The sequence below is a fragment of the Apteryx mantelli genome, chromosome 30 (genome assembly GCF_036417845.1).
Source record: "Apteryx mantelli isolate bAptMan1 chromosome 30, bAptMan1.hap1, whole genome shotgun sequence".
In the NCBI taxonomy this organism is placed as follows: Eukaryota; Metazoa; Chordata; class Aves; order Apterygiformes; family Apterygidae; genus Apteryx; species Apteryx mantelli.
Genome location: NC_090007.1, coordinates 4739152 through 4749891, shown reverse-complemented (window position 1 = coordinate 4749891; position 10740 = coordinate 4739152). Strand labels below are relative to the sequence as shown.

Genomic DNA, 10740 nt, shown 5'->3' with positions numbered 1-10740 from the left:
CCACTTTGCTTTCCCACTGTGGGCTGAGAGCCACGGAGGAGTCTCCGGGTGCTCCAGAGCCTGGGCTCAAAGGCCCCAGGGTCTCTGCAGCAAACCCCCTTGTCAGGTCTGAAGGCACCAGGGTTTTTAAGCCCTGATCTCGCATGCAGTTTATTGCTACTGCCCAGTTCCCACCCACCAGCTCATGTTTGCTTTTCTGCTGCTAGAAAACCAGGAAGGAGCAGCCCAAGGCCTCTCTGGGCTTTCCCTGTTCCCCTTTGTGGGGAAGGAAGGGACTGAAAGTGTCCCTGCCCTGGAGCAACTGCCCCTGAGGCCTCCTCCCTTCGAGCGCTGCCAGCTCCTGGCCTGTTGCTGGGGCTGGTTGCTGAGTTCCAGTTCTGGCAACAATAGCCTGGGGCCCGGTGGCCCCGAGAGGCAGCCGCAGGCATGGAGCGGTGGTGGCACAGACCCTACGTCCCGCAGAGCACCCTTGAGACGGACTTCCCTCTGCCCCTGTGCAGGTGAGACCCTTGCCTGCCGTCGGCCCCCGGCAGGGGGAAACCTCTGTCCCTTGCCAGGCAGCACGGGATGGAGAGCCGGGGACTGCACGTCCTCACCGCAGCCCCACTGCCAGGACTTCTCCAGCCCTGCTGCCCCTCGGTTTCCCCAGGGCCAGCGTGGAGGAGGGAGGAATGTTCAGTGTCCGAGCACTACTGCAGCTGGCTGCTGGGGGACGAAGCAGCCCTGGGCCAGATGTGGAGACCCTGTCCCTGGGGTTGCCCCAGCACCCCCATCCAGCCCTGACAGCCATCGGGGCAAGATCCTGCTGCCCCTGGAGACATCCTGGAGGAGATGCATTGCCCTGGGGCCTGGACAGATGTGTCCCCTGCCACCTGTGGCACGAAGCCCTCACCTCTCTCTCTTCCCACCTGCAGCGACCAGTACGTGACGCTGCGGGGGCCCCGCCGTGCCCCAGTGCTGAAGCAGGCCGTGCGCTGGAAGTACACCCCTATGGGCCGGGATGCCGTGGGCCAGAGCTGGTCCACGGGGCCGAGCAGCTGGAGCGAGAGGGAGGACACCTGGGACGCACTGCCTGGCAGCATCTCCTGCCCGGCCTTCCGGCGCTGGCACCAGGCCCACGCCAGGCGGGAGTGCCTGCCCCCGGGTAAGGAGCTGGGCAGGGACGGGCTGTCCTGCACCTGGGGGACAGACAGCCTGTCTCGGGGACAGCACTGAGGGTGGGCAGCGGACTGGAGGGAGGAAATAGTTGAGCAGAGAACTATTGCTGCCTCAGTTTCCCCACCTGGAAAGCAGCTGCAGTAGCCAGAGCTAGAGCAGTGGAAGCTGCAGCTGGACGAGGTTGGGGTTGAGCTTAAGGCCGAGGAGCGAGGGGTTCACGTGGCGAAGTGGGGCATGGTGCCACGTTCCCTCTCTTGCTGGCTCTGCTTGCTGCTCCACAGCTTACACCCAACACCTGCGGGAGACAGCATGGTGGGACCCCGTTGTCCCTGCTCAATACCTGGGCCTTGGCACCCGCTGGGGAGCCTTCCTGTGGCAGGAGAAGCCCATCCAGGGGAAGGAGTACGGTAAGGGCTTGGGGGGCAGCCAGGTGCTGGCCGAGCGTGGCTGCAGGGCACCAGGCCTCCAGCTCTGCCTCCTCTTCCCCTCTTCCCCTCTGCTTTGCAGTTGTCACCCGCAACCGGAGCCCCAGGGAGCTGGGGGGCAGCTCGGGGTATGTTCCAGGCCTCCACTTCTGCCGCCCCCCCTTCACCACCAGGGATGTCTGCACCTGGAGTCGCCTCCACCACCAGCCCTCCACCAACCAGTAAAGGTTGCCCTGCAGGACTCCTCCTGGGCCATTCTTGGGGGACAAGAGATGGAGCAGCAGGGACAGGCGGTGGACAAAGTGGTGGCTCCAGCTGCTGAGGGGGCTGCGCAGGCTCCACCCTTGAGTCATCAGGGAAGGGGACAAGCTGGGGGGCCACCCCACCCCAGAAGAGCCCCCAGTGGACAGGCAGCACTCAGTGCCCAGATTCAGGTCTTTATTAATAAAATAGTTTGGCCCCTTCGTCCCTGCTCTGCAAGGGGCCCCACAGTGCCAACGGCCTCCTGGGTCAGCTGCAGTGAAGGTGGGCTGGAGACCACCATGGTCTGACGACAAGGTGCCCACACCTGGAAGCTGCCCCTCCTCGTGCTGCGGAGGCTGTAGGGACAGAGCTGGGCTGGCTTGTCCTGCTGCTGCTTGGGGGAGTGAGATGGGGCCCCACAGGGTTGGGGGGCAGAGTCCCAGGGCTGGAAGGCACTTGGTGGTTGAGCCCTTGCTTGCTCCCTCCTCGGCCCATGTCAGCCTGTCCCCGAGAGGCGTCGGAAAGGCTCGGTGCGGCCCTGGAGCGCCCGTCCTGGTTGCTGGTGCCCAGGTGACAGCAGGATGCCTGCTGGCCTCATGTCTCCTTGTACCTGTAGGAGCAGAGGGGAGCCAGGGTGAGGGCACAGGCACATCTGTCCCCTCTCGCGCTGGTCCTAGCTCCCCGCGGGGCCGGTCCAGCCTGCAAGCTGTGTGCTGCTATGCCGGGGGTGAAGGGGGCTGCCGGCCCCCATCACCTCCTACCCCCCCACTGCGGGTCCCCAGCGACTCACTGGTGCTGCACGCTGAAGTCCGGCCAAGCGCCCAGGGATGTCAGCTGCTGCTCCAGCTCCACGATGCGCAGGCCGATGTACCCCGAGGACAGCAGCAAGGCCACCATGCTGGGGGACAGGGCAGCGTCAGGCACGGGGCAGTAACCGTGCATGGCAGGGATAAGTGGGGCACGGTGCCGGGGGCAGAGCCCAACGCACAGGGCCAGCATCGGGGCAAGGGCTCCGGCACGCTCCCCTTGGGACGCCACGGGCAGGAGAGACGGTGGTGGGCAGATGCCCGAGGGATGGTGGGGGAGTCTGGGCTGCCAGTGTCACACTGGAGGGCTGCCTGCGCAAGGATGTGGGGGGGAATGGGGAGCTAGGGCTTGGTGGCATGCAGGGTGCCAGGCAGCCCTGGGTGGCAGGGGCAGGGGTGAAGCTATGAGATGCATGAACAGGTCCTGGGGACTCACAGCAGCAGGTAGATGATGATGACGGTGTTGAGGGGGCTCGCCCGGGACAGCCAGTCCTTCACGGTTGTCTTGGTCTGTACTGCAGCGTGGGGTCCCCCTGTCAGGACGAGGCTCTGACCTGCGTTGGGTGTCAGGGGACAGTGGAGACAGCTCTTAGGCACCACGGCTGAGCCCAGACAGTGTCTCCTTCCCCACTGCCCCATCTGACCCACCCCAGAGGTTGTGTGTGGCTTTGCTAAGGGCCCACACTCACCTCTGCCCAGAGCAGTCACGTCTTCATCCTCCTCAGCCTGGCTTGGCTTCAGGCTTAGTCCATCTGCACAAAACCAGACGTTCACTGAGTAACCCAGGACTGGGAAGGGAACTGGGGGGTCCTGGTGATCCAGCAGGACATACTAGGTCCCCACAGGAGGATCCTGCTCTCCCTAGTGCCATGCGTGGTCCCACATGCATTGTGTGGGGATGGGGAGGAGTAGCAAAGTTGAGAGCTGTGACCGGGGCAGAAACAAGGACGAGGACACAGTCCTGAGGGCTGAACACTTGTGCCAGTGCAAACAGGGCCGTGCCGGATATCTGGCTGCAGCGTGCAGGCTGCACCCGTGCAAAAACCCAGTGAGCGTGTAAGGGAGCAGTGACAGCACACCGGGGACGCTCAGCTCCGGAGCCACCACTCACCAGGCTGGTCTAGGAGGCTGTTGAGCTCCAGGGTGCTCTGCTCCAGGTCGGAGTGGCTTGAAGTCTGCAATATGAAAAGCTCCAGTTGCAGAGCACCTCCCCGGGCATCAGCCCTGCCCGCTGCACCTCCACCACAGCCACAGCGAGACACGGTGGACCCACCGATACTCGGCTGAGAAAGGTGCTGGAGATGACACGGTGACCTGCCAGAGAAGGAGCTGGCACACAGCAGAGCCGCTGCGGCCAGGTATGAGCCCCGAGCCACTGCGTGACCCCACAGTTGTCAGAGGTGCCAGGACAGAGCCCAAAGGCTCCTTGAGGTTCTGGGGCCTGCAGGCACCCACACAGCTTGGGAAGAGGGAGCGAGGGATCCTGGGTCACCTCCGTGGGGCCAGGGCAGGAATCCCCCAGGGCAGCTCAGCAGGGTAGAGCTGCCTCCACCCTTGTCTGACCCGTCCAGGCACAGAGCCTGGACTCCTCCCAGGTCCTGGCAGAGGGTGACAGAAGGACCATGGCAGCCTGTACGTCCCTCTGCCTAAATCCCGCTTCCAGCAATTTCCCATCTTTACCAGAGTCTTCTTAAGGATTTGCTCGGTGCAGCCGTTGAGGGGAGAGGCCAAAAGGCTGCTGTTCGGGCTGTTATCCTGGACAAGGAGAAAAGAAGGGTGGGTGGGTGATGGGGGGAGGCTGGGTCAGCTGGAGAGACCCCCCAGTCCTCGTAATGCGGGGGTAAGAGAGCCCCTACATCCCCAGGCCCCCAGGCTCCCGCGGCGCGGCGCCTACCTGCAGGTGTTTGCAAACCGACTTGAGGAGCTGGTACGTGGCCTCCCGCCGGCGCAGGGACACGAAGAGGAACTGCCGGAGGAGGAAAAGGGGTTTGCACTGCTTTCCCAGGGAGCTCCGAGCACAGCCCGCAGCCCTGCCAGCCACAGGGATGGGGAGCCGGCGTCCCGCGGCAAAGGGACCGGCGCCTGGGAACCCCCGACATCCCCATAGTGCCAGAACTGCTGAGTTCTGGGGCTGGTCTGGGGCTTGCCCGTCCCTTGGGAGAATTCATTGGGGCAGTGGGAGAGCAGGATTCAATCCCCTCCTCTGCCTGGAGGGATGTGACACCCCGGTGATGCTCAAAATGTGCCCAACGCTCATGGGGATGGTTTGGCTGCTTTGCCTCTGCTCCCAGCTGACACCAGTCCTGCTGCTTCCTTACACCCCGTCTCCTCATCCCATCTTCCCCCGCTCCGCTCTGACCCTGCTCTCACCTTCTCTCCCTCAGCTGTGCGGATGCTGAGTGCGTTGGGGACCAGGAGCGCTGTGTTCGTCTTCTTGAGGGTGGAGATGGAAGGGACAGGGACCACGACCTGGGCCAAGAGGAGACCAAACAGTGTGAGGGGTTGTACGGCACCGTTGTCCCAAGAGCGAGGAGGTGCAGGACATGTGCCAGGCTCGGAGGGCTGAAAGCCTTCCAGAAACACACGCCAACCCCACGCGTGCCATATAGGCACACCAGCCCCACACTGCCGGTCCCCTGCCACCAGCCAGCTGGGTCCCACCTTGATGTCTTTGCGCAGGATGCAGGAGTGGAAGCAGATGTAGCTGGAGGAGATGTAGAGGCGGCCATGGTAGGGCACTTCTTTCTGCCAGGCACAGGAGAAACCTGGGGCAGGAGAGAAGGGACAGGCTCAGAGGGGAGCTGGGAGCGTGGCGGGAGCGGGGACCGGGCTCGGGGCACTCACAGTCCAGCAGCACTTCCTTCTCGGCGATCTCCTTGAAGACCTTGCAGAAACTTGCGGCATGCTTGCTCAGCTGCGGGAGAGAGCGAACGAGCGTCAGCGGGAGGCAGAGGAGGCCGGGGGTGTGGAGATGACACGGAGCCCGGGGACAAGGCAGAGCCCTGGCACCAGCGGGCTCCCTGCAACCCTCACTTTATCTCTACATCTGTCATGAAACTGGGACGTGTCCTCCCCTGGCTCCCTGGCCCAGGCAAAGGGACGTGTGCACCCAGGGGACATCGCTGCCAAGGGCATACCCGGCTCCGGGAAGACCATCGCGGGGGGAGCACAGGGCTGGAGCTGGGCCCCCCCCCCTCCCAGGGCAGCCTGGGCCCCTTCTTCACCCCCGGGACCTCCCGAGGAGCCAGCCCGGTCCTGCAGACTCACGGACAAGGACAAGCCTCCCTGCTTGCCCGCGGCGGCGTCCTTCTCGGTCTCCTTGCAGAAGGAGGGGTCGTAGGTTTTGGACCTGGAATGAAGCAGGGAGCAGGGATGAGCAGGGACGTGCCGGGCCGCTCCTGTGCAAGTCGTGCCTCCCACCCCGTGCACCGACCCAGGCGGTGGTGGGCACTGGGTGACAGTAGGGTCTGCTCTTCCAATGCCCAAGGGAGAACCCAGCGAGGCCGAGACACGGCCCGGCCGGACTGTGGCTTGGGGACGGGGTCACCCATGGTGCAGAGCCCACCTGGTGAGTGTGGGGTGTCTCCTCTGCTGGGCGTCCACGTTGCCCCGCTCCTCCAGGCTCTGCCACTTCTGCTCCAGCATCCCTTTCTTGCTCTTCTTCTGCTTCCCCGACATGAAGGAAGAATCCGCCTGGCAGCTGGGAGAGAAGAGGGCAGGTTAAGGGACGGGTCCCCATGCACCCCTGGACCAGCTGGTCGGGCTAATGCCAGCCCGGAGCCGCTGGCCCGTTCCCTGTCCCCGCGTCCTCTCAACAGCAGCGCGGCACGCGGCAGCTCCCGCGCCAGCGGATGGCCTTGCTGCGGGGCTGGCAAGCCCCAGGACCAGGCGTGGGAAGGCACACGCGGGAGCAGCGATTCCAGCAACTCCCTGCCCTCCTCGCGTGCTCGGGGCGACCCGGGATCGGCAAACACCGGCTCCTTCCCGGCTGCCCCGCGCGGGAGCCTGGCTGTTCCCCGGGCTCCGCCGAGCCTGCGGGAATGCAAAACCCGGGCAGGACGGGGCCGCGTGAGCATCGCGACGAACCTTTGCGGCACCTCCGGAGGAAGAGGCAGGGGGTGAGGAGGCACCGCCGTGCCGGGGCTCTGCCGGGCTCCCGCCTGCCCCCGGGCCCCCCGTGTCCCCGGCCGGGCGCCCGCGGCACTTCCCTGCCCCGCTGCGGGCGGCCGGGCTCGGCGGCGGCTTCTTCCCACCTGCTCTGCCGCAGCCCTGGAGGGAAGCAGGCGCCCAGAGCGCTGCAATTCTTTCCGTTCGGACAATTTACAGGAAAAGCCGCGCCCCGTCCTCGCGCGCAGCCCTGCCACGCCAGCTCGCACCCCTCCCCGCGCCTTAAAACGCGGCGCAAGCAGAAAGGCGAAATTCCCCCCCTCCCGCCTTCCCTCCGGCCCGAACCCTCCCTGGACACGGGCAACCGTCCGCGAGCTGTGGCTTCCCTCCGACGGCGCCGGTGGGCACCAGGCAGGGAGCCGATCTCTCCGGGAGGAGACAAACAGGCTGCGGCGGGTCAGGAGCTGGATCAAAGTTCACGGAGCCAAATCCCTTCCCGCGGGACGGATCCTGCCCGGCCCCACGCGGTACCTCGTGGCCGGGAAGGCTGAGACCTCCCGTCCCATCCGGCCCGCGCCGGGGTCCTGCTTTCTGCCGTCCCTGCTCAGCTCCATCTCCAGCCTGCCCAGCTCCCACGCACACACTGCTGCCAGACCCTGCCCCTCGGCCGCAGCTGCCTCCTCCTCCTCCTCCTCCTCCTCCTCCTGGTGAGGAAGGGCGGGCTGCCACGCTCGCCCGGCCGGGACCTGGCTCGCTGGGACCAGCCTAGGCAAGTTCTTCGGGGAGGCGTCGGGCCGGATAGCAGCTGCCCAGCCACCCGCGCCGCGCTCCAGGACGCTCTCGCGGCTCCGCTCCCAAAGGCCGAAGGGTTTCCGCCCCAGGGGTCCCTCAGGAGAGGGCCGGGAGGCAGGATTCCAGCGCTAGCGCTGCCAGGGTGCTCCCGACCCCGTCTCCAGGTGCTCCTCCGCAGGGCTGCCCCGGCAGTCGCCGTCTCCCGCCTTGCCAAGCCTTCCAGCGGGAGGAAGGGGATGTGGCGGGGATGCCCAGCCGTGTGGGATGGAAAGGGAGGTCTGCTCCGGCACGAAGCTTCCTCACGGCCAGAGCCCAAAACCCGCAAATTCCCCACCGGCCGTGCAAGCAGGGCCCCGGCAGGGAGCAGCGTCGGGGCCCCCCGGAGCAGCCGGGTGCTGGGTCCCACCGGGGCTCGGAGTCCCACAGGGTGCTGGAAACGCTGGAAACACCCCGGACGCCTGGTGGAAAGGGCAAAAACCCAGGGCCGGGTGCGCAGAGCGCGGGGGCGGCCGGCCCCAGCGGCGGGTCGCGGCCCCCCCCCTCGAGGCCTCGGCAGCAGCGCGGCGCCAGCCGCCCCCGAAGCAAACGGCGGACGCGCCGCCGGCCCAGCCGGAGCCGCCGGCCGGCGCAACGGGCGGCATGGAGCCGAATGCGCCCCGGTGGCATCGGCCACCTGGTGCCGGCTCCCCCGCGAGCGGGGAGGGAGCCGAGTCTTCCCGCGCGCCGCTTCTCCTTCCCCGGCAGCCGGGGCGTGTTTGGCCTCCTGCCTTCCCGGGGGGGGGGTTTATTTCTAGGGCATGAGTAGGTGGCTTGGAGGAGCTGAGCGCTGGGAACAGACGGAGCACTGAGAAAAACGGGGAGGAACGGGAAAAGAGGTGGGATTCGGCTCACCTGGCTCAGCGCAGCCTGCCCTGTGCCTGGCGGCAGGTACCGAGGGTGCCCGCCGCGGCTGCGGATCGGCTCCCCGCGGTGCACGGCGCCGTACGGTCCCAGGAGGGACCCGGAGGCCGGTCCTGCCCTGCCCTAGACTCACCTACTCCGGAGGATGGAGGGCATCCACAATCCGGGACATCTTGGGGCTCAGGAGTTTGCCCGGGATCCATCCCGCAGCTCGCCGGCCTGGTGCGTGACCCAGGATTCGGGATGGAGGCGGCGCTCTGCCTGCCGGCCCCGAGCCCCCAGCGCCGCCGCGGGAACGGGAAGGCCACGCATCACCCACGCGGGGGTGACGGGCAGCGCGCAGCGAGGCCGGGGAGGATCAAGGTCAGGAGGGGGAAAAAAAAACCCAACCCGCCCCTGCGGGGTCACTGGAGCATGTGCCAAGGCCACCGCCGCCGCCTCCCGGCTCCGGGTTCCCTGCGGATTCGCACCTTGCTCTCTGGACCTGCTGCCATAAAGCCTTTCCCACCGGCACGAGGAACCGGCCATAAACCGCGATTTACGGCTCGGCCAGCGCAAACAGCTCAGCGCCGCGTGGGGGTGCCGGGGCCCCGGATCCGCATGCCCAGGACCCCCGGATCCGCATGCCCAGGACCCCGGCTCCATACATTCCCCCCTCTCCCGGGGCCCCGACGGTGCAGATCCCAGACCTCCAGCTCCGCAGCCCCCAGGATTGTGGCCCCCCCCAAGGCCCCCCCGACCCCAGGGGGTCCCCCATCTGCTGGCCCCGCAGCGGGCAAGGGGCACGTGCCCCACACCGTCCCCCTGCCTGGGCTTCCCCGCGCCCCACACCAGCCACACGCGCCAGCGCAGGGCACCCGGGGAGGCACACAGGGTGCCGCGCACACGCGCACACAACACCCCGTGAGCACATGCACACCCACGGCGACACACGCACGCTGCGTGACCACCGGCGTCTCATGCCCCGGCAGGTGAGTGCACACACCTCCCGGCACCCGCCTGTCACGCACACACCCACTGCACACCTCCGGCACACGCACACCAATACACGCACACACGCACATCTCACGCACCCCGGTGCGCACACACACACATCCCAGCACACACACAGCCGTCGCAGTCCCACACCCCCCATCCCACACACTCACATACGCACACACAGACCCTCACTCGCACACACCATCACACACACACACACACCCTGCCACACACTAACACACACAGCAGGCACACATGCACACACACACACACACACACACACACGTGTGCCCTGTCACACGCACAATATCACTAACGCACACATACACCCTATCACACGCACACATAGATCACACATATGCTGTCACACACACACACACACGCAGGTACACCCCCACCCCACACACACACACACACACACACACACACACACCCCTCACCCCTCACCCCTCACCCCTCCCTCACCCCGGCACTCACCGCCTCCCTCCCCGCCGCTGGGGCTCCGCGGCCGCCCCGCCCCCAGCTCTGGCCCCGCCCCCAGCTCTGGCCCCGCCCCGCCCCGCGCGGGCCCGGCGAGACGCAGCGCAGGCGGCCCGGCGCGAGCCCACGTGGGCGCGCCCCGCGCCTGCGCACACCCGCCCCTCCGCGCCCACGTGCCCAGCACGTGCAGGCGGGCGCGGCCCCTGCGCGGCCGGGGCACACGCGTGTGCGGACGCACACGCACGTGGGCCTGTGCTCACACGCCTGCAGCACATGCACAGGCATGCACACATGTATGCACACACATGCATGTCACATTCACACAGGCCCTCTACACGCACCCCCTAGGTGCCATCACCTTTCTGGCCCACCCCAGTGCCCAAGGCACTCGCGGCCCTCAGCCCCCCGAGCCCCTGTTCACCTATGCGCTCTGTCGCCCATGATCTTGTCCCAGCACTGCGCCACCAGGCCCAGGCAGGCTCTGCTGCAAACCTGGACAAAGCTCAGGCGCCAGGGTGGCGCCATGCCCTCCCTGCTGCCCGGGGGTCTAGCACCCCACGTGGAGCCAAAGGGTGCCAGTGCTGCAGGCCAGCCGCATTCTGGGGTGCTGGGTGCTGTCCCTGTGCTCAAGGCACAGCACTGCAGCAGCACCTTGCTGGCAAACTGAGCTCTCCCAGAGCTCAGCTCTCCCACTGGGAGGTAGCGTGGTTTTCTGCCCCATGTGCTGTTATTAGCAGCCAGGGCTGGTACTAGGAACCTCCTGCACTGTTGTAAAATTCAAATAACCACGCAGCTTTCGCTCACCCCCCGAGCACACTTAGAGTTAAAATTAACTTCGGGGCTGCACAGGC

General features: G+C 66.6%; 2 protein-coding genes across 6 annotated transcripts; one reads left to right on the top strand and one right to left on the bottom strand.

Annotated features, from left to right (window-relative positions):
* Positions 1-211: 211 nt before the first annotated feature.
* Positions 212-1924, top strand: TEKTIP1 (tektin bundle interacting protein 1). Its single transcript, XM_067312984.1, has 4 exons — positions 212-500; positions 915-1144; positions 1440-1565; positions 1666-1924. The coding sequence occupies exons 1-4, from the start codon at positions 427-429 to the stop codon at positions 1806-1808; spliced, it is 573 nt and encodes a 190-aa protein (XP_067169085.1). The 5' UTR covers positions 212-426; the 3' UTR covers positions 1809-1924.
* Positions 1925-2007: 83 nt separating this feature from the next.
* On the bottom strand, positions 2008-10439 carry LOC106484853 (GRAM domain-containing protein 2B-like). 5 transcript variants are annotated; one of them, XM_067312979.1, is made up of 13 exons: positions 10311-10439; positions 6198-6332; positions 5900-5981; positions 5477-5546; positions 5294-5397; positions 5003-5101; positions 4527-4598; positions 4313-4387; positions 3744-3807; positions 3322-3384; positions 3069-3186; positions 2617-2724; positions 2008-2436 (listed from the first exon to the last, which is right to left on the bottom strand). In XM_067312979.1, exons 1-13 carry the CDS (start codon positions 10412-10414, stop codon positions 2421-2423), a joined length of 1110 nt encoding a protein of 369 aa, XP_067169080.1. In that variant the 5' UTR covers positions 10415-10439; the 3' UTR covers positions 2008-2420. The 5 variants fall into 5 exon arrangements, with proteins under 5 accessions (XP_067169080.1, XP_067169083.1, XP_067169081.1 ...); XM_067312982.1 differs by lacking the exon at positions 10311-10439 and adding an exon at positions 8565-9021; XM_067312980.1 differs by lacking the exon at positions 10311-10439 and adding an exon at positions 7271-7360.
* Positions 10440-10740: the final 301 nt, after the last annotated feature.

Coding starts and splice junctions, on each gene's coding strand:
- TEKTIP1 (XM_067312984.1), top strand. CDS start 427: ATGGAGCGGTGGTGGCACAGACCCTACGTCCCGCAGAGCACCCTTGAG. Junction 1,145..1,439: donor GCGGGAGTGCCTGCCCCCGG/GTAAGGAGCTGG, acceptor GCTGCTCCACAG/CTTACACCCAACACCTGCGG. Junction 1,566..1,665: donor CATCCAGGGGAAGGAGTACG/GTAAGGGCTTGG, acceptor TCTGCTTTGCAG/TTGTCACCCGCAACCGGAGC.
- LOC106484853 (XM_067312979.1), bottom strand. CDS start 10,414: ATGGCGCCACCCTGGCGCCTGAGCTTTGTCCAGGTTTGCAGCAGAGCC. Junction 5,102..5,293: donor TCCTGCGCAAAGACATCAAG/GTGGGACCCAGC, acceptor CTCTTGGCCCAG/GTCGTGGTCCCTGTCCCTTC. Junction 3,385..3,743: donor CAGCCTCCTAGACCAGCCTG/GTGAGTGGTGGC, acceptor GGTTTTGTGCAG/ATGGACTAAGCCTGAAGCCA.